Source organism: Procambarus clarkii, chromosome 21 (assembly GCF_040958095.1).
Source record: "Procambarus clarkii isolate CNS0578487 chromosome 21, FALCON_Pclarkii_2.0, whole genome shotgun sequence".
NCBI classification, from domain to species: Eukaryota; Metazoa; Arthropoda; class Malacostraca; order Decapoda; family Cambaridae; genus Procambarus; species Procambarus clarkii.
The window spans coordinates 30,977,705-31,001,114 of NC_091170.1; the positions used below are offsets into that span (position 1 = coordinate 30,977,705).

Sequence of the window (23,410 nt, forward strand, 5' to 3'; positions counted from 1 at the left end):
CAAAGCAATTCTCAATGTAAAATATCACAATTGGGTATCTTTCCATGAGGCAAGATGCAAGTTCAACACCTTAACTCCTTCTTCAACATGACTTGTGCTCGTGTGTTGCATCACACTTCTCCCCACCTCAATTTCCAGGCCTTAGACCCAATACCTCCACCAGCTCCCCATCTTTTGCTCCTTTCCATTCTGACCCTGAGGATCTTCCTCACGGGTCACCACCTGGTGTTTTCACCCTTCCCTGTCTTCTTCTGTTCAGTTCAGTGTTACCTCTCCACCACCTCCCTCTTCTCTGTCCTGTACATCCTTACCTTCTCAATCCTGTCTCTCTCCTGTCTTTCAGCCCTACACGACACCTAATCCTTCTCCCAGTCGTCTTCGTGTTGTCCACTCTCGTTTTTCCTCTTCTGTCGAGACTTGCATAATACATTAACGCTGGCATGCCTGTATCTTACAGTCAGAAGCGTAAACCTGACTTGTACAGTACCGATTTAATTATTTTACATTTAAAATCCATAGTATACCACCTCCCCAGTAGTTCCACTTCCAAACTTAAAAGGTTTTTCTGTGTATCTTACAGTTTTCAACCCACTGTATCCATGGTCAGAGAGCAGGAATAACAATATAGTATTGCAGTTTGGGTGAAGAAAAATGAGCAAATTTAGTAAGTGCTAAAAATAGTTTAATACAATGCCACTGACAACTATATCACCAAGTTTCCATTATGCTTTAAAGAAAAAACAATAGGCTAGATTCATTATAATTCCATTGCCAATAATACATATTTCAAAGAATCTAAAGTACACTACAAGGAAAATTCCTAAACTTTTTGCCAAAGTTTGAATATGAAGTTCTATGACCCACTTTTTTTTTTTTTTTTGGTTACACAAGTGGGGACAGAAACCACCTGTACAGGAACAAAACTGCTGATAGCAAACCAAGAGCTTTCCCATACTATAGCTCATGGTAAGCCTTGCCCCACCCCCCCCACCCCCACCTTTTGTTTCCTAGGAATATGACCTCCTGGCATCCTCCCTAGTAAGGACATGAACCTAGGCCAAAACTGTACAATGTAAAAACTTAACAATATTGTTTTTCCACCAATGTTAAAGAATAAATTAAATTCAAAACAAGGAATTTAAAAAAATATTTGAGGATATTACAGAAAAATGGTGGAGATTTAATACTGGTTTTAATTAACCTTATAACACGTATGTGGTTATCCAGAGCAGCCACGACACCCACAGTGCACACACTCCACAATCTTACCCTGGAAAGAAAAATAAATGTATAATTACAGTAATGTCAAAGTAACTATTGTAGATATGAACAAATCCACAAGGGCCGTGATGAAGGTTCGAACCTACGTCCGGAATGATCCCAGACGCGCCTTAGTCGACTGCGCAACAACATGGTTTCATTAACCATTTCGTGGCACAGTCGACCAAGGCACATCTGGGATCATCCCGGACGTAGGTTCGAACACTCATCAGGGCCTTTGTGGATTTGTTCATTTGATATATCATGCTATTGTGATTTGTGTGTATTGTAGATATGTTTTAATCTGGGCTACTCTTATATTGGGACAGAAAGCAATTATAATAAGGCAATAAGACCATAATGTTATTTGGCATCATCTGACAAGCAAAAGTTAAACCATTCCTATTTGGGATGCCAATATAAGAGCAAGGTCAAATATGTCAGATTCAGTTAGGATTTTACCAAGAAGTGATGAAACGGACCTTGAGAAACCATATCCTTGATCATCTTTAACACCGAGACATTCTACAGTGGTGCACAGCCCTAAGTGGGATAAATGCAGTTTTGAGAATAAGAAACAGCTCATTTTCATAAAGTGCCCATGAGTTGAGCACATTGGCAGATGCATCCTAGCCAGAAACCTTTCCCACCTCTTGCAATTGTAGCAGGAATGCAATAGGTATGGGCCACGTTTAATAGTATGCGGTTTGTTATCCATAATACATGACTACCTTTCTAATGGGTGCAGATTACATTTATGAATAACGGTAGAATTCAGAAAGTAATCAGTTTTTGGGAAGGATGGGAGCAGCACAACTTCTGTAGCAGTGGCATCCATGAGGCAATATATAAATGTAGCTGGGGACCCAGCAACAATTAACCTGCACTCTAGAGGATGAACCAGTCCATCCTCTCGAGTGTTCACATCACTAAACTGATGTAGGTAGGTTCCCAGTAGGCTCAGGAACCTGGGGAACCTGAGGAACCTATAGGAACCACAGGAACCAACGCCGGGCTGCGGGGTCGCTAAGCCCCGAAAGTACCTCAAGGTAACCTGTACATTAGTTGATTGACAGTTGAGAGGTGGGACCAAAGAACCAGAGCTCAACCCCCCTCAAGCACAACTAGGTAAAATAAAACAAAAACAACAAAACCAACACCACCACCAACACCATAAATGAATTGCAGGAGTATTACAATAAAATGTTGGTGCATAAAGTTACAAAGCATTCAGAATTGCATATACACTATGATAATTAGCTTGTGATAATTATAATAATGACCATTATGACTATGATAATGCTCATCTCTAGGGAAAGACGGCACTTATTGGTTTCGCTAGGAAGCACAACAGTAGCCAAAGTCATCAGCAGTCTTTGACCCAACCAAAAACAAAGTGTAGCAAGCATGAGTGGCAATGAGAATGTTAAAGGAAAATGCATTTTGTGACTGTAGGGGGAGGGGGAATTTAAGCCTTTACCATATGGGTTAGGGCTTTACAAAACTTCCCATGTAGGACCTTCTATAAGGGCAAGGTAGGAACAGTACATGTAGACATGCTGATGTGGACTGAATCCCATATATGGGCTATCGTCGCAGTAAAAACATAAGGCAGAGACCTGACTAACAGCAGCAGTTAAGGTATGGCATAAACAAGAATGGAGATGTTGGTGAACCTTTCAAACTATGAAAGGAAATGCCTATCACAATGATCTTGCAGTGACATGTTACCCATTTCCACATACAATAACAACTCTGGACTGGGAAAGAATGAAACACTCCAGAGCCAAGGCATATGCATCACATCGGAATATGTCCAGTTCAATGTCATTACTAGGGAAAAATGCAAGTAAAGAGTGTTAATCAACACACTACATGGGACCAACCCAAGTTCATTGCAGTGAGGGATTCGTTGCAACCGGAGATGCCTCCAGGATGCATTTCCCATGCCCTAAGAGCTAATTTCACTTTGGAAAATTTGAATTTCAAACCATAAAATAAGAGGAACTACCAAATGAACATGTCTTCAAAATATTTGTTTACCACATCTAGGTTATTTCTCACATTCCCAGCCTTGAAACTCATTTTCTAAAAGGTAGCAAGACAATACGTAAGTGAACGAAAATTGTGCAACTCAAAATATTTGAGTTGGCACAATAATATCCAACTATGGATATTTAAAACCATAGAAGTTGGTTTTAAATATCCTTAATAGTTTTCCCAAGACTCCAACTACTTCTTGCAATATAGTCCATCTTCAAAAATAAAAAACCATGATTGAAGTCATATTGAGTTACAATTCATGCCTTAATATTTCCCACACTCTCTGGACTGATTTCCCTGAGCAAAATTTGAATATCAACCTGTCATATGAAGAACCACTACTAAGAGAACCTGTGTGTAAAAAGAGATGTAACAACATTTACCATATTTCCCATGCCCTAGCCTTGAAATCTCATTTTCAAAGGAAAAAAGTCCCACATTATTGAATGAAAATCTGGGAATCTCAAAATTAAAATGAACTGTAGAATTTAGTTTTAAATAATATTCAATGGCTCTCCCAAGGCCCATTAATGTTTCTTGTAATGTTTTGCCCATCAACAAAAATCACTGAAAAAAAAAACATGATTGGGGGCAAATTAAGAGTTACCATTTGGCCTTCACAACCTCCCTTCCCTTCTCCCTCACCCCAAAATAAAAAAACATCTAAACGCAAGTCAAGAGATTTGCAGAATCAAATTTTTGTTCCACTGTAGTGTATTAAACAAAATGCTATCTTGTATTGGCAATATAATCTCCAAGACCAAGACAGTAATCTCAATGTAAACTATATACATACAACCAGAGGAAGCTTTGCAAAATTAGCAGCAAATTGCCATAGCGGCCTAGTTAATGCCAATGGGCCAATATATTATATATCGAGGTGATGTCATAAGCTTTCTCTAGGCCGAAAAGGACAGCCACAACCAACTCTTTCACATAAAAGGCCCGACAAACACACTTCCAGGTCCACCAAGATGTCGGCTGAACTGCAACATTTGTGAAAGCTAAATTGAGGGAGAGGGGGGACAATGAATGTTTGATAAACTACATAAATTTGACAAACAACATTAATCATGCGCACAAGAGATTACAGAGGCAACTAGTTAGAGCAATCGGGGAAAAACAAGGTACTAAGTGAGATTGCAAAGCATTTCATAATGAATGCCATCAAAACCCACCACTATGGCGTGGCAAAGGGACAGAGCAAACCGAAGATCGGAAAAAGTGAAAGAATCATTGTACAGCCCATCTTCATAAGCAAAGGCCAAGAGGCCAGATTTGGAGGTGTTAATGACAATTGTGGAGACAATCATCATCTATCAATTATCTCAAGATAAGATCATTGCCAACTCTCACTCATAGCTGCAGAAATAACCCTGTGGGTCACCACACTGAAAATGAAAGAAGATTCCACAGTTTTCTTGTTTCTTTCTAGACAAAACAGGAGCAAAGATAAGATTAATATAGGATCAGCCTGGTTCATCAGAACACCAACCAGGAGGCTTGGTCAGAAACCAGTCTGTAGGAACATTGATCCTGAAAACCAACACCAGGTAACATTTGACTGTTTCCCTTGTTACCTTCAAGGGCAACATGTGTGGGGTGGGAACAATTATCAAAAGTAATCTTAATAATCACAAGGGGTATGACATTTACCAAGAGGGGGACCAAATGAATATGTCTACTGGGAGTACTTGGTATCCCTGTGCTAGGACGCCATTGTGGCAATCAAGATCCCTGCTTCCAATAGTGATCTGGGATTGTAAAAATACTAGTCCATTAATAGAACATTTTTAATAACCTAAACAGCGACCTCACCAATGTGATGGCTTGTGAGGCAGCCAGCCTGTTCCTGTAAGTGGGTTTCAACAACATGCTGGGAATATAAGATAATTTCATGGCAACAGACCTGACCAGGTTGCAATAAAATAGAGGATCATCAGTAATCATCTGTCAGCATATGCAAGATCAAATTTGATCTTGTGTGCTCATTCTCTTGTAGTAATACAAAAACCAAAACAGTTTAACCACCGCACTGCGTACCTGGTTTTGGCAAAAACTTCATAGTGCAAGACACTATGAAGAAAATGTGTCAAGGACACATTTTTGTTGTTTTTATAAGTGTTCAGGTAAAGTTAATGTCAAAAAGTGTCCAAACTCAACCATTTTCATTTCAAAACAGAGAGATGAAAACATTGAAAAACATTCAAATACAGCCTAATTAAAAAAATAGCACATCTCTCAGACCACCTTAGCGCAGTACAATGGTTATCAACTTTATTTGTACAAGAGTGCAATTATAAGCCTAGAGCTAGTCACAGTCCAATTTTGCTATGATCTGAAGAATATATTGGACTAGTATGTATCAAACTTATCTATTCAAGAGAACTGTGAGGTGTATTCAGTTAGGGCTATAATTATGTTAACCAATGCACGGCCTGCCGATGCCATGCAGCTAACTCTTACTACCCAATTGGTAGTTCCAAACTTGTATCAATGTAGATTAGAAATTACTTTACTATTTCAACCATTTATTTAGGGAATTACCTTTAATAATGGCTGATAAAAAAGGTGTGTTGCTGATGCACCAGTACAAAAGAGGAGGCAATCCATTACCCTAGAAGCTATGCTGGAGATAATGGAGCACAGAAGGGAGAAACGCCAACAGAAAACACATATAGCATCAAATGTTTCAGTCGGGACTACTGTACTGTATTATCAAGACCCACCAATATTTGCCACCCCATGTGTCACCTATCACCATCCCCGGTAATTAACCTCTTCACTTAAAAAAAATTTTGAATTCTGATAAGCAGGAAATCATAAAAAGTCAATAATATGCAGCATTTCTAATATTAATTGCCCCAAAAATATAGGTTTAGTTGTTGAAATTTGGTGGACCAAAAAGAGACATTGCTCATTCATAGCATAGTGGTTCTGACTCGCAAACATCTTTTTGTTTGCATATGTTGGGGACACTGTACAAAGTATACAGTACAGTAATTAGATACTTCACAAGCAAAATAAATTCCTACAATTTTAAAAAAGTTTGTATGTAAAATATATTAAAATAACATACCTCTTCAAGTTTGCTTTTTGGAACTCTGCACACGCAATTGGTGCCAAAATTTGTGTCTCGGGCCTGGATGCAGCGAAGGCAGCACAGGTTCTCGTAACCCTGCTTGCGCCACTTCGCAATGAGGTTCTGATCAGCAATTTTCTCTTTAAGGCAATAATCATATAATTCTGCAATGTAAGAACGGAGGGATTATTTCCTTTACATTATGAAGAATACATTTACAACATTTTTATTTTGCAATAACTATGGTGTTAATATAACAAGACTTGAGATTATTATAGGTAAAGTCCTACCAAGGTAAATACATGAACTGCTTAAAGGTTGATTCATTAAGCCATTATTAAGACTTTAGCCTTTATTAATTTTACAAATATAGAATATAATTTGCTTGTAAAACAAGCAGAACTATCCTATAATTGTTAAATTAACACTACACTGCACTTAACACTACTGTACTTAATTTTTTTTTTTATTTTTGTAGACTGCATGATTTTTACTAACAGCATGCTAAATTTAGTTCTATTCAGAAGAAACAATTATACAATAAATACAATAATGCTTCAAAATCATTTCTTACCCCGACTGATAGCTTTTCTTCTATAAAAAAGATCATAGATGTAACGGGAGCGTTGGTGATGAATGCGAAATATTGGCCATAAAGATTCCACTTTTCGCTTTCCCTCATGTGACTCAGTCTCCGCTAAACATAAAAAAAAGTGTCATTAAATCTCGGTACAGTACTATAAATGCATGAAAATAATTGTACAGTATTGTAAAACAGGAGCGAATGGCATCTTTCATGTAGTTTTAGCAGAGTAGAGTTTGAAAAGTGCCAAAAGTTATAGATACAAGTCACATCATATACAGTATACATAAACATGAGACCTACCTAACCCATCCTAACCTGTCATAAACTAACCTAACCAATCTCAACCATGCATTATAAAGCCTAACCTAACAAAATATATATATACAGCTCTAAAGATCTTTGTACGATTTGACTATATACACCATCTTAACCTAATACTGTATATCCAAATGAAAAACAAAAATTTTGTATTTTATAAATACTACAAGAGGTGTGTGATGACATCAGTTTAACCCTTGGGACCATTTTGGAAACTACTGGCATAATTGAGTATACTGTATACCAATAATTAATTTTATTGGGGACAGAAAGCCTGATAATATATATTTTCTTTAGGCTTATATTGAAATCCCCCCCCCCCCCTCCTAACAATGTCAAAGGATGCAACCCCAGAACAGTTACCCATTTGCTACTAGGTGAACAGAGGAAGCAGGTGAAAGCAAATGTGTGGAATGAAAAGGAGTTTCTTTTCATTCCAAATCAACAAATCAACTCTCGTACTTACCCTCCCGCATCTTCTGGTCCAGCTCCTCCAGAGTGGGCTCGATCAGCTCCCAGCCCTCCGGGGGCGGCTTCCTGCTCCGGCGGACCTTAGGCATGGTGTGGGGCCTCCAGGTGCTGCTCCAGCCACACTATCCTCCAGATGCTGCTCTTGCCACACTATCCTCCAGGTGCTGCTCCAGCCACACTATCCTCCAGGCGCTGCTCCAGCCACACTATCCTCCAGGCGCTGCTCCAGCCACACTATCCTCCAGGCGCTGCTCCAGCCACACTATCCTCCAGGCGCTGCTCCAGCCACACTATCCTCCAGGCGCTGCTCCAGCCACACTATCCTCCAGATGCTGCTCCAGCCACACTATCCTCCAGGTGCTGCTCCAGCCACACTATCCTCCAGGCGCTGTTCCAGCCACACTATCCTCCAGGTGCTGCTCCAGCCACACTATCCTCCAGGCGCTGCTCCAGCCACACTATCCTCCAGGTGCTGCTCCAGCCACACTATCCTCCAGGCGCTGCTCCAGCCACACTATCCTCCAGATGCTGCTCCAGCCACACTATCCTCCAGGTGCTGCTCCAGCCACACTATCCTCCAGGCGCTGCTCCAGCCACACTATCCTCCAGGTGCTGCTCCAGCCACACTATCCTCCAGGCGCTGCTCCAGCCACACACTAACCTCCAGCCACACCCTCACCTCTGCCACACGGCCACCCTTCTCCCTCGTCGTCCACACAGTTACTATAACACTCACACACGGCTACTTTCCGCTACAGACCATCAAACAACACAACAAAAGGGGCCTGAATGCTTCAGCTGCAACAATACAAACTATTCGCCATTTGTATTTGCCCCAGGGTTGCCAGATACAAATTGCTAAGAGTAGCGAGCTGACGGTCTAAAAGTAGCGAGTTTGTAATAAGAGTAGCCCAGTTTTTTGTTTCGTGACTGATACGGGTTTCAAAGTAATCTATTATGATATATAGAGTACATTAAACGATTTTAATTGTTTTATTAACATTATCTCTGCATATATATATATTTAACCAATATGATAATAGGATAACTTACCAATATTTACTGTTTGAAGCTTAATGGGTGTGAAGTCCTTCCACGTCTTTACAGTTGAAGATTACCAAGATCTTGATCTGCATCCACAACCTCGTTCTTGTATATTGCAGACTCATATTTAAGCATTGACATGAGTGGTTCAAATGACGAGCAACAAGTTACATTTTCTTCAAGATATGTTTTGATTCTCAAGACTGATGTCAAAAGCACAAGTCCCATTCCCATTCAAGATTTCTCAGTTTAGTTTTCACAGACGTTACTCTCGAAAATATCCGTTCAACCAGGTCATTACTGATCGGCAAGCTGTATATTTTCAATACAAACTCAGCGAGGTCAATCAGTATGGGATCGCCAGCAGTGTTCTTGACAGTTATTGTCTTGGTCTAAAATGACGATTCAGATGTCGGAATTTATCCCTTACAAATGTTGGACTAGTCAATGGTTAACAGTAGGCGCCACTGACTTTCAATTTCACTAAGCTTAGATTGGTCAGCTAATACTAACGGAAGTTCCGAAAATGGTGGCCATGTAAGCTAAGGCATATGATAGGTAACAGATTTTTCACCTTCTTTTATAGTTTCAACATTACTTAGAATACGAGAAAGAAGCTATTTGCAAGCTTTCATTAAAAAATTATCGCATCTTTCTTGAACATTTTGAAACTTTTCCTGGGTTGTAAAATTGTTTTGTCTGTTAGTGGCCAGAAGTGTTGAAAATTCGTAACCAAAGTCAACTTTCTCCAGGGGCAGACACATAGAATTGTAGTCCAAATTAACATGAAAGAAAGGGCCCGGGTACAGGCCCAGAAAGGGCCCGGGTACAGGCCCAGAAAGGGCCCGGGTACAGGCCCAGAAATGGCCCGGGTACAGGCCCGGAAAGGGCCCGGGTACAGGCCCAGAAAGGGCCCGGGTACAGGGCTGGAAATGGCCCGGGTTCAGGCCCAGAAATGGCCCGGGTACAGGACCGGAAATGGCCCGGGTACAGGCCCAGAAATGGCCCGGGTACAGGCAGAGAAAGGGCCCGGGTACAGGCCCAGAAAGGGCCCGGGTACAGGCCCAGAAAGGGCCCGGGTACAGGCCCAGAAGGGGCCCGGGTACAGGCCCAGAAAGGGCCCGGGTACAGGCCCAGAAAGGGCCCGGGTACAGGCCCAGAAAGGGCCCGGGTACAGGCCCAGAAAGGGCCCGGGTACAGGCCACGAAAGGGCCCGGGTACAGGCCCAGAAAGGGCCCGGGTACAGGCCCAGAAAGGGCCCGGGTACAGGCCCAGAAAGGGCCCGGGTACAGGCCCAGAAAGGGCCCGGGTACAGGCCCAGAAATGGCCCAGGTACAGGCCCAGAAATGGCCCACATGATGAGGATGCACGATTCTTCTGAGTATTCCAAGAGTGAAGTTTTCTAAGACAGTGTGAAGGCTATACTGATCTGCTTCATCTTTTGATAAAGTAAATTCATCCTTTCAAAATCATTTAGGATTGGTTTGAGACATGTGAAATATAGCTTATTGGAGGGATTAGCGTACATTGAAAATAGTTGCCTTGCAACATATTTATCACAAGAGGAAAAAGCTATTTGGTAATGAGTTGTTAGAGAACCCCACTGATCAAACGGCCGCTATACACTACCGCTCCTTGCCAACCATCGTCTTCCTGACAAAGGTATTAACTGTAAGGGATCTTTCCCGTCATTTATCAATCTGTAAATTTCTAGATAACTTTCTCCTCTTAATGAAGATCTGTGGAACCAAGTGTAGCTTTTGGGATGAAGTATTATTAACAATTAAGGTTGGGAAATCTATTGCCCCTGGGGAGGATTACCTTGCCTTGCGGTTACTTTTTCTTTCAAAGGTTCCTAGGATCAACGTCCCCAGGGGCCGGTCTCTGACCAGGGCTCTCCTGCGGTAAGTGGTCTACTCAATCAGGCTGTTGGACTCGGCTGTGATTTGTACAGATTATATTATTAAAGCATAAATAATCATCATTGAGTTTCTTAATATTAATATCCCAAAGTAGCCCAACTTGCGTTTAAACTAGCCCAAAAAAGTCGCAAGTAGCGAAATTAAAAATTTGGGAGCGTGGGGCTCTCAAAAGTAGCCCAATTCGCTACTAGTAGCCCAATCTGGCAACCCTGATTTGCCCGAAACGCTGTAAATACAAATAGTATATATATATATTATTGTCTTTAAACATAGTATATTACTAGCTCTATCTAGAAATCTAACATTCTGCGTTTAATTAATGTTATATATATGACCTTTTACCTAAATAAATTATTATTATTATTAGTATTATAGAATACTGCTGGAAGACTTGCCACATAACACTAAAACGCCGCCATCTGTTGTTTGTAAAGACAATTACTTCCAGCTGCACCTCTCTTGGACTCTAATTAAGCTTTGTACAAATTTATAATGTTTACCCAAACATTATATAATGTTTAGCCTCTGTTTACCCAACAGTAAAATGGGAACCTGGTTGTTATCGATGAGAACACCAAGGAATTTGCCATCTACTCTATTACTAATTTGGATATTGTTTATTCTTAGATTAATTTGATTTGAGGATAAATTACCAAACTATAGAAAGTTTTGTCAATACGTCTCTGAGAGACACAGATCTGAGACATAACCCCACTGTCTTCTCGAGTATACCCGGGAGTAGATGGAAGGCCTCCTTATGTAATGAGCATTACCAGGGTAAAGTACCAGACAGCCTGAACCACCCTCCAAAGACATCCGTTGCCACTTCGACTCGTTAAGGGTGGACAAAATGCGGCCCAAACGCTTAAAAGTTAGGGCTACGGTCATTCTTTTGGAAAAAGTGACATCCTGAAGATCCTCAAGGACGTGGCCGGCATCACACCCATTGACATGTGGATATTGTGCTTTACTTCTCATGTGGGAAGGACCTGGAAAAACTCCAAACCTTTGATCTCGTTCTTCGCCTAAATCACCACCTCCTTCCCCCAATCCCCAAGTCAGTTCCTAGCCGAAAGAACGGTTTTTACCAGCAGGACCAGCCAATGGATTACTGACCGAGATGATGAGGATATTATTACCAGTATCGAAAACGAAACGCGAACCTGGGAGTATTCGGCGCTAGGTTCCCCACCGCTGATAAAGCAACAATGAAGATATCTTTCTCCTCCTTAGCTGCGGCCACCCTGGCTGCCACACAATGTCTCTACTGTTACGGCATCAAGATACCATCAAGTTAAAACAAAAAGGAACGATATCACGAGCTCCAACAGTGCTCCAGAGTGCTACGAGCTCTCCCACCTCACCAAGTGTCAGCACCCCGTCCAGAAGTGCAGCCTGTGCGTCCTGGATCATCATTACTCCATCTGCAAAGCAAAAACCCATTTCTGCCTGCTCTGCAATGGCAAGCACTCACCAATTTCCTACCGCTGCCCCCGCAGACAGGAGAAAATCAAGGACCCGTCAACAACGGACTCCGTCACGGACAGCACGGCCATGTCAACTCGGCCTTCTATAATTTGTGCGGATCCCCTCCTCTGTTGGGAGTCTCTGACTAAAGCAATATTCCTTCCCAATGACTTAAAATGTGGGGAGGCTATGGACAAGGCGATGTCGATTATCAATGAATTGGCAAAGTTAAGAGTCTGGGAATATAGAGGGAAATCACTGCGTCTACTTTATATTCCTCCCATGTTGGTGTTAAGTGTTTCTTTGGCAATGAAATACATTCTTGAAGGACATCATGCTTTGTAACATTAGAACATTAGGATCTTATTATGCTTTCACATACATTGTTCATTTCTTACCACCTTTTTTTTTTTGTTTTTTTTTTTGTTTTTTTGAGATATATACAAGAGTTGTTACATTCTTGTACAGCCACTAGTACGCGTAGCGTTTCGGGCAGGTCCCTGGAATACGATCCCCTGCCGCGAAGAATCGTTGTTACATCCAAGTACACATTTTACTGTTGAGTTAAACAGAGGCTACAGTTAAGGATTTGCGCCCAGTAAATCCTCCCCGGCCAGGATACGAACCCATGACATAGCGCTCGCGGAACGCCAGGCGAGTGTCTTACCACTGCACCACGGAGACTGTATCACCTTCTGAAGTGATAGGATTAATTCATTATTAATCCTCATAATTAATTCAGTATATTATTATTTCATTAGCTACCTCGCCGTTCATTAGTCTAATCGCCGAAGCTTCATTTATCTCTGAAATTATATCCCCCAATACTCTGTATGTTCAATCATATCATCATTATCTCAGTAATAATATTACTTGGACCATGAAAATAATCTTGGGACTATTCTCATTTTTGTCTTCACCAAATTATTTAGTTTGCCGTCACTAAAACAAGAAATGACAGGGACAGCATAATCAATAAATCTCACAGTATGACATGTGATTACCATTGGAATGTGAAATGTAGAATATGATTAATAATTGTGTACTGTATGGGTTTGTGAGCCCCTTGAGGGACATTATATAGATGAGGGTAGAAATAGCCTAAGCTACTTTATCATTTTTGAGATGTACTTCCTTTTTTCGATAAACTTACTTGAGACACAGGCGTCTCTGACTTAGAGAGGATAGTTTTAGTTCTTCCACAACCGCACCATTTAAAGAGGGAAGATAAAGGAGTCAAAAACATAAACGTGGATAAAATTATCTCCTGCCTGGTAACAACGAGCCACAGAGAGGCCTTCACCTTTGAGAAGCCTGAGGGCAAGAATATTCCGGGACCATCAATAAAATCTCGTAGACTTGAGGCAAAGTGAAATTCACACTCCATCTATCTTCATTATATTGCCCAACTACTTGGGCTGGACGGTAGAGCGACGGTCTCGCTTTATGCAGGTCGGCGTTCAATCCTCGACCGTCCAAGTGGTTGGGCACCATTCCTTTCCCCCCCCCCGTCCCATCCCAAATCCTTATCCTGACCCCTTCCCAGTGCTATATAGTCGTAATGGCTTGGCACTTTCCCCCTGAAATTTATTTTATCGTTATATTATGCAGGAAGAACCGCACGTCTATGGGTCATCCAATAAGGTTAGGAGACTTCTAGCCACTGCTAGGCTTAGGCTCGGCTACAAGTACTTCTGGCAGTTTGCAACATCTGCTGAGATAGATTAGACTAAATTGAAACTGTCAGCAGAACTATTCGCATACTTTGCGTCATTATATAAGGAATGTGATAAAAAAACGTGGAATTCAGAGATAACACCATCAATGGGTCCAAGAAATGTGTAAGTACTTCATTCATAATTATATACTGCCAGGAATCTTAACGAAGTATCCAAAATTTGTTTACTGAATGTCATGTAAAGTCATGCATGCATGACTACAGCTGCCGCCCAATTGGGTGGGTGTAGAGCAGGACTAGTAACTGGCTCACTATAGATGTAAAGTGCCTTGTATAATTACTGTTGTGAGCCTCTTGTTGAATCACTTGTGATATAAAAAGATTTTCGATATGTATATGTATTTGTGTAAATGATTGTACATAAATGTACATGTATATATATAATTAACAATTGTGTAATTAGCTTCAAAACTATGACCTCAAGTGACAAAAAATTGTCACTTGAGGTCATAGTTCCTGAACCGATTATGTGCCTCTGTAACTCTTTTTTCACCACCGCCCACGGGATGGAATGCATAATAAAGAAAGAAATTGAATTGGTAGCCTCACTGATATACTTCACTGCCCAAAACGCTATGCGTATTTGTGGCTTTGCAAGAATGCAAAAACAAATTTTATGTACTTTAATAAACCCAATTGAGTAAAGCCCCAGATGGTTCATTTATGTAATGAACCGCTGGAAAAGATCAAGGTAAATGGGGGGACCTTCGACAAGTCGCCGGCTTCCTGTCCTCGTCGAGGCCACAAGTGTTAGTGGCTCACACTTAATAATGGTAGCAGAATTCTATTTTACTCAGTTCAATAAGTGAAATGTTTGTCTAAATGTAGCTTCTGTAGCGAGTAGATTATCCCAATAATATACTCGCTCTAAATATAGTGTTAATATTCCTGTCAACCTTTGGAGATGAATGAGGTGAGGCGTTGCCCGGGCAACACGGTGAGGTGTTGCCCGAGCAATATAAGCAGCGGTGTAGCGAACATTGGCTAGTCTACTTTCAAGTGTGGTCTAGAGCAGACACTTGCGAGATACTGTACCGACGCTCAGTGCGCTCAACTCACACCAAAGTATCACCTGTGTACTTCTGTATATTCGACCAAATATATATAGTATCTTAGTGTCTGTGTTTATTTGTCACCATAATTACGTAACAACAGAACCGTTACACTTCCATGACCTCTGGGGTTTATTTACCAAATCAAATAAATTAACTTTTATAATATGACCTCGGTGTTCTATTTTACTCAATCCAATCTTAAATCTAAATTATCCAATTTATACTCATTGTTTCGTGTTCTATTATGTGTTGATAATTTTAAACTTTATTAATATCTTCTTTATTATGCCCATTCATCTACGTGACACCTCAATCATGTCACCTCCTAATTAAGAAAATAAGAACGAAAGTAACTGCAGAAGGATTATTGGCCCATACAAGGCAGCTCCTATTTAATCCACCCAATCTCATTCGTATATCTGTCTAACTTACTCTTGAAACACTCAAGGAAGGGTCCTACTTCTAATAAATTGAATAAGTTTAGATTTAGGAAAAACCTGAGTAAATACTGGTTTGGTAACAGTGTTGTTGATTTGTGGAACCAATTACCCTGTAACATAGGATCCCTTGATTGTTTCAAGCCTAAGTTTGATATATATATATATATATGAATGAGATTGGTTATAAATAGGAGTTGCCGCGTATGGGCCAATAGGCCCATTTACCGCCCGAAAGAGTTAATCAATCAACCAAAATACGAACCGGAGGGGAAGGAGTCATGAAGCCACTGGAACTCTGCCAGAAAAAAAGGCGTTTAATTACATTCAGCGCTAGGCTTTTGGAGGGAGCACCCCCCCCCCCCCACCCGGTGGCTCCATGAAGCTAACTAACCACAGAGGACAAAGACGGGACTTACCAGGAAGGAGGACAGGCAGCAGCTAGGCACTAAGACGAAAAGAAATCAGGGTGGGAGACACGGCCTAAAGCAACACACGACTGACACTAACTGGGACCAGGGGCTGGATTCATCAAGGAGTTACGTGAGTACTTACAACCTGGCGGGTCGTATTCCGGGGGATATTAGGATTAAGAACAGTGATAGTTTGTGAAGATTAAGGACTATATGATTAAGATTAAGGTTATATATATATAGGTATAGGTATATATATATTTAAAAAAAAGGTTTATGAGCTACGAGGCGGTCCGTAGAATTACCCAGAGCTACCACAAGCCACCCAAAGCCTGCTATAGCATTATGTAAGTACTGAAGATATATGGTATATTTACTCACTATTTACTTCACTCACTATAATGTTGGCGCAAAATGCAGAAGATGATCAAATCTATTTTTACTTTGAAATAATCTAATTTTATAAACGAAATTAGAAATACAGTATGAGCCATAGGAAGTCGAGGGTCCGAGCGTCAATGTTGTGGCGCGACTTATCCAAGATATATTGTCGCCCGGAATGTGTTTGCTGGCATACCAGCCTCTTGTACACAGTGATCCAGAGTTTACAGTTAGGAGAAAGACAGATGTATGTAGACGTTAATGTTAATGTGACTATATTTTAAGGAATATATATATATATATATATATATATATATATATATATATATATATATATATATATATATATATATATATATATATATATATATATATATATATGTCGTACCTAGTAGCCAGAACGCACTTCTCAGCCTACTATGCAAGGCCCGATTTGCCTAATAAGCCAAGTTTTCCTGAATTGATATATTTTCTCTAATTTTTTTCTTATGAAAAGATAAAGCTACCCATTTCATTATGTATGAGGTCAATTTTTTTTTATTGGAGTTAAAATTAACGTAGATATATGACCGAACCTAACCAACCCTACCTAACCTAACCTAACCTATCTTTATAGGTTAGGTTAGGTTAGGTAGCCGAAAAAGTTAGGTAAGGTTAGGTTAGGTAGGTTAGGTAGTCGAAAAACAATTAATTCATGAAAACTTGGCTTATTAGGCAAATCGGGCCTTGCATAGTATTCCAAAAAGTGAGTTCTGGCTACTAGGTACGACATATATATATATATATATATATATATATATATATATATATATATCGTACCTAATTGCCAGAACGCACTTCTCAGCCTACTATGCAAGGCCAAATTTGCCTAATAAGCCAAGTTTTCACGAATTAATTGTTTTTCGACTACCTAACCTACCTAACCTAACCTAACCTAACTTTTTCGGCTACCTAACCTAACCTAACCTATAGAGATAGGTTAGGTAGGGTTGGTTAGGTTCGATCATATATCTACGTTAATTTTAACTCCAATAAAAAAAAATTGACCTCATACATAATGAAATGGGTAGCTTTATCATTTCATAAGAAAAAAATTAGAGAACATATATTAATTCAGGAAAACTTGGCTTATTAGGCAAATTTGGCCTTGCATAGTAGGCTGAGAAGTGCGTTCTGGCTACTAGGTACGACATATATATATATATATATATATATATATATATATATATATATATATATATATATATATATATATATATATATATATATATATATATATATATATAGTATATATATATAATTAAGTGAACGCCAAGATATGGGTAAATAAATAACTCTCCGGTCACACACAAGTCTCCGTGATGTAGTGGTATGTATTTATATATATATATATATATATGTCGTACCTAATTGCCAGAACGCACTTCTCAGCCTACTATGCAAGGCCAAATTTGCCTAATAAGCCAAGTTTTCACGAATTAATTGTTTTTCGACTACCTAACCTAACTTTTTCGGCTACCTAACCTAACCTAACCTATAGAGATAGGTTAGGTTAGGTAGGGTTGGTTAGGTTCGATCATATATCTACGTTAATTTTAACTCCAATAAAAAAAAATTGACCTCATACATAATGAAATGGGTAGCTTTATCATTTCATAAGAAAAAAATTAGAGAACATATATTAATTCAGGAAAACTTGGCTTATTAGGCAAATTTGGCCTTGCATAGTAGGCTGAGAAATGCGTTCTGGCTACTAGGTACGACATATATATATATATATATATATATATATATATATATATATATATATATATATATATATATATATATATATATATATATATATATATATATATATATATATATATATATATATATATATATACACAGTATATATATATAATTATGTGTATATATATATAATTAAGTATATATATATAATTAATTAAATTATAATTATATAGTATATATATATAATTAAGTGAACGCCAAGATATGGGTAAATAAATAACTCTCCGGTCACACACAAGTCTCCGTGATGTAGTGGTAAGACACTCGCCTGGTGTTCCGCGAGCGCTTTGTCATGGTTCATATCCTGGCCGGGGAGGATTTACTGGGCGCAAATCCTTAACTGTAACCTCTGTTTTAGCTCAACAGTAAAATGGGTACTTGGTTGTAAAAACGATTCTTCATGGGGGTTGTATTCCAGAGACCATAGGATTAAGAACTTGCCTGAAACGCTATGCGTTCTAGTGGCTGTACAAGAATGTAAAAACTCTTGTATATATCTTAAAAAAAAAAATCACCAATGTCCGGACACATGAAAACTTGCTATGCATCAGTGTCCAGACAGGTGGTGAACACAGGCCACACTTGTGTTCCATAATTTATTAATTCTGATAAATTACAGTATGTAATTCATAGAGATGCGTTGATAAACTTTAATGTTTTATATTTTATTGAAAATACAGATATAAACTTTGTTTTCAAACATTTAATGCAACAATATTTAAAATATAAGAACCGAAGCACCAGGATGATGCTTGCTAATAACAACATTTAATTTGTAAGCTTCGATGCTGATAAACTGTTAATTAAATGTAAACAAACTGTTAATTAAATTGTAAACAAATGTAAACTTTACATTTACATACTGCAAATGACTGAGGAAAAATGTATTTACTTATGCGTAAATTTAAAATCCACAGGGTTCTAAACCCACGAAACCACCTACCCACCAAAGCCGTAAATGCCAAAACTCTGTTAAGTTTTAAAATCCAGCTGAAAAATATCATCAGGACAAATAGAGGGGGGGGGGAGCTTTGTCAAGCCACCGGCTTCCTGCCTTCGTCGAGGCCAATAGATGTGGCTTTCCACATCTTGTCCGAAGTGCTGCGCATATAAGTGGCTTTAGGCATAGTATGTACTAGCTCTATCTAGAAATCCAACATTCTGTTTGTAACTCATCTTGTATGTATGCATTTTTACCTGAATAAACATTTATTTGTTTGTTTATTATTATTTTATTATAGTGTTCACACTTTTGAACAGCCAGGTGTTCTCTTCTTGCTTATAGTCCTGTCTGTGTTCATACTTTGCAAGTACCGTATATCAGAGTAAACTTGTGGCCATATTTGCTTACTTTATTTAATCGGCCTATTTTTAAATGAGGAAAATCATATTCAAATAAAAGAGAAGATGGAGAAGAGAGAGGGAAAAAAGAGAAAGAGAATGAAATGATGTATTTATGTTAAATAAATTATGTAGGATTGTAAATTCATAAACTGTATTCCTAGTAAATTCATATCTAATTGCATGGAACTTTACAAACAGTTTGTGCAGACCAATCCAAGTACAAAGTTACATTTTGAGAAAAGGATGTGATGCATCTGAAACAATGCAATAAACTATTTAAAATTTTGTGTTTTTGACAACAACAGCCTTTATAAATTTCTATTTTTTTATTATCTCTATACACTACCGGCATATTTCACAGTACCAGTACATGGATAAAACATAATTTTTCAATAACACCTATAGTCACAAATCACAGAATAACAATTAATATATAATATCTGTTAACCCTACAAAGTATCCAATACTGTCTTAAATATTTGCTAGAAGTGGACTCAATATCTAGCTAACCAGGACTATATCAACACCTCACAGTGAGGACTAATTTGATCCTAATTATCCAAGAAACAAAGAATACAATACTATTTGCTGCACTTAATTATGGCACAGACACTTTCGACAAAATAAGATCAAATACGACCATGAATATACAAGCTCATGGTAAGCTGGTGCCCCTAAGGTTTAGGTGCAAAAGTGTTTTGTTCTACAAGGGTTCATTCACATTTACTCATTCTCTGTTAACATATAAGTTTGGTGATACACAGTCCAAATATACTGTACTAAAATAATACAAGATTCACAGGAATACCAATCACATAAAAATATACATACAGTCTAGGCATGCTAACTTGAACTCAGATGATCTGAACCACTGGACAATATGCATAAAATTAGAACTGGATTAGTATGTTGAACTTATGGTCTGCATTCATTACAGTACTTGTTAGCTAGCAAGAGTATAAATCAAGGTGTGTTCATTATTTTTACACAGCAGGCCACTGACCTAGTTTTTCTGCTATACTGTACTGTCACAGTGTTGTGTAAACAATTAACTAAATAGCCAATATAATTTAAGCAAATACTGTGGTTGAAGATTTGGCCATCATAGATTGAAGAGGCACTCCATCTTAGATGATGAACTAATTTTAAGGTATTGTACAGTGGAACTGCCGTTACCCGGATCCCCATTTTGCGGATTCTCAGATTATCTGGACATAGAAATGTCCAGTTCTTCACCCTATTGGTGTCATTGATTCCTAACAATGACATTGATGCATTCATATTGATATGCTATTACAGACATTTTCATATTGTGTTAAAATAAATACTTAAAAAATACAACTTAAGTCTCGCACTCTTTTATTCAACTATCTAACTTTTCAACTATCCATACATCCAGAAGTTCCAATATGTCCAGATAATCGAGGTTGCACTGTACGAATACAGATTTGTTTTTTTAGGGGAAACAAGAGACAGCTATACTATACACGTTATTAGTGTAATTATTTCTGCCAAACAATGATACAAAATTTGTAAAACAACTACAAACAAATTAATACTAAGTATAGCTGCCAAATAATCTGTACTATAACATAGTCCATAACAGGCTCATTCTAAATAAATTCAGATTAGCAAGTTTACATTGTATATATATTCTTATCCCAAGTATAAAAAAATAAAAAATAAATGTTTAATTATTGCTTTGTTTGTATGATTTTGACTATTTTTATATAATATCACAATTTATGCTTTATTCTTAAGAAACACTCTGACATCATTTTGCAGATAAGCTTATATTATTATCTTCCATATGTTATACTTTCTTTATCATTACAGTTCTCATCATGATCTCCAAAATTAAAATAAACATTCAATTTACAAATATCAAACTATCATACTCATCTTTTGGACGATACGTATCATAAAAGGTTTTGGACGATACTTTTCATAAAAGTTATGACATTGCATAGTATTTCTACTAATAATTTATGTTAAAATTTTTGTATATACAATACAGTACTTTATTTGAAATCATACTTAATATTTTACTTTTCTATGAGAAGAAATTTCAATGGAACTAGAAAGATTTCAACTTTAAATAGTGAGACCTCTTATAGCACTCAATAAATGGGGAGGAATACCAAATATGTATATATATCAAATATTATTTGCATTTAAGCTATATATAGCAGCATCATTAATCAGAGTACTTTCTTTGTAAATCATCATGTATTTTTAACTGTAATTAAATCGACATAATCTAGCTTCAATATTTTATGTAACTATCAAATGATAAGGCTAATTGCATCGTTCAAAGGATGAGTAGTGACACAAAAGCTTAATAAACATTTTCTTACATCCTACTTAAGTTAACAAGCTATCAGCATAAATTTTTTTGTTATTTCATATATAGATATTCTCAAGCTGATTCAAAATCAACATTATCATGCTCAAATCTATGTGGACATATAGGATTAGCATTATCAATAAATCCTATCTTGAACCTCATTATTATTTGTGCGTGTGTATATGTGTGTATATACTATGTATATAGATACATACACACATGCACATACACATGGAGGCAGTGGAAAATAATGAATCATGTATCACAACACATTCTGACTTTTTTTCTCTCACCAGTTTGTCAATAGCAATCAATGACTAGCTTCCCTTTTATTCATTATGAACTTGCAGAAAATTTTTCATCAGTAATGTTAATGCCCTTTCTAATGCAAGTCTAACATCACTGGAAGAGTCAAACACCATTATGTCTATCATGACTCTGTGCTCTAACATAAGATGACAGCCAACAAAAATGTGCCATAAATATGACAGTGGAGGCTGATGTATCCTGCCTGGGCCTAGTTATTTGAGGTTCACATTCCTGTAAATGTGAGATAGAACTATAGTTCAGGAGTTGGTTATTTCATATTTGTTTTCAATATGTATATGTACCACAAATTTTGTCTCATAATGTACATGGGACATTCTTGCTGACATGAATGTTGAGAAACACCAGCATTTCTGTATTTTTATCACAGTTTGGTAAGGTTAATATAGAGCCAACAATCTGCTGACGACTTGCAGAGCTAAGCACTAACAACTGCTACAAGCTTTGATGTCATTCACAGATATAATCCTCTATTGCATGAGGGGTAAAATAAAATACACTGTGAACAACGCAAAGCAAACTACAGTACATGGAAAAAACGTTCACATAAATATTTCTGATTATTACTTTTTATGAGAAGAAAGGTTTGAGCAACCAATATGATCTGGCAAAAGATTTTACTATACAGTATTCCCAAATGCATATACAGTGCATTCTTAGCATCATGATCAGCTGTTTATTCACATCATGAGCTATACATGTACTGTACTCTCAAAGGATTCATAATACTCAAGTTCACCAGGTGAACTAAAAAATTGGATACATTATAATTCATTTACCTCATATATATATTATATTATATATATATATATATATATATATATATATATATATATATATATATATATATATATATATATATATATATATATATATATTATATATATATATATATATATATATATATATATATATATAGATATATATATATATATATATTTATATTTATATATATAACATGGTATTTATACAGAATATTAAGTTTTCTGTAATCTGAGTCTGAAATTTAGGACTACTGTATGTACAGTACTATAATTAACCATGTTAAGCAAACCTATGAAAATTATGGCTAAAATTATTTTAAGTTTTCCTTTTGCAAATGGTCAGACAAACACTTAAAACACTTCTAGGAAATCCATACTAAATAATATTAACTCATAACCAACCAATATTCACAGCTTATTCTATCACAATTATATAAAAAAATTACTCATACATTACAGTAACTAAATTACTGTGGATTTAGATGTTAAGCTCTGCAAGTGTTGCAGATCTGGCTTGGGTGCAATCCCCCGACACTGTTGCAGACCTGTTAGGGTGCATTCCGCAGACACTGCAAGAAATCTAGCTTTAACTATCAACAATACGAGACTAAAAAATAAAT

The 23,410-nt window shown here is 37.7% G+C and overlaps 1 protein-coding gene across 1 annotated transcript; it reads right to left on the reverse strand.

Annotated features, from left to right (window-relative positions):
* Positions 1 to 660: 660 nt before the first annotated feature.
* Positions 661 to 8,631, reverse strand: l(1)10Bb (BUD31-like protein). Its single transcript, XM_045746426.2, has 4 exons — positions 7,756 to 8,631; positions 6,960 to 7,082; positions 6,383 to 6,549; positions 661 to 1,270 (listed from the first exon to the last, which is right to left on the reverse strand). The coding sequence occupies exons 1-4, from the start codon at positions 7,847 to 7,849 to the stop codon at positions 1,220 to 1,222; spliced, it is 435 nt and encodes a 144-aa protein (XP_045602382.1). The 5' UTR covers positions 7,850 to 8,631; the 3' UTR covers positions 661 to 1,219.
* Between the last annotated feature and the right edge of the window lie 14,779 nt (positions 8,632 to 23,410).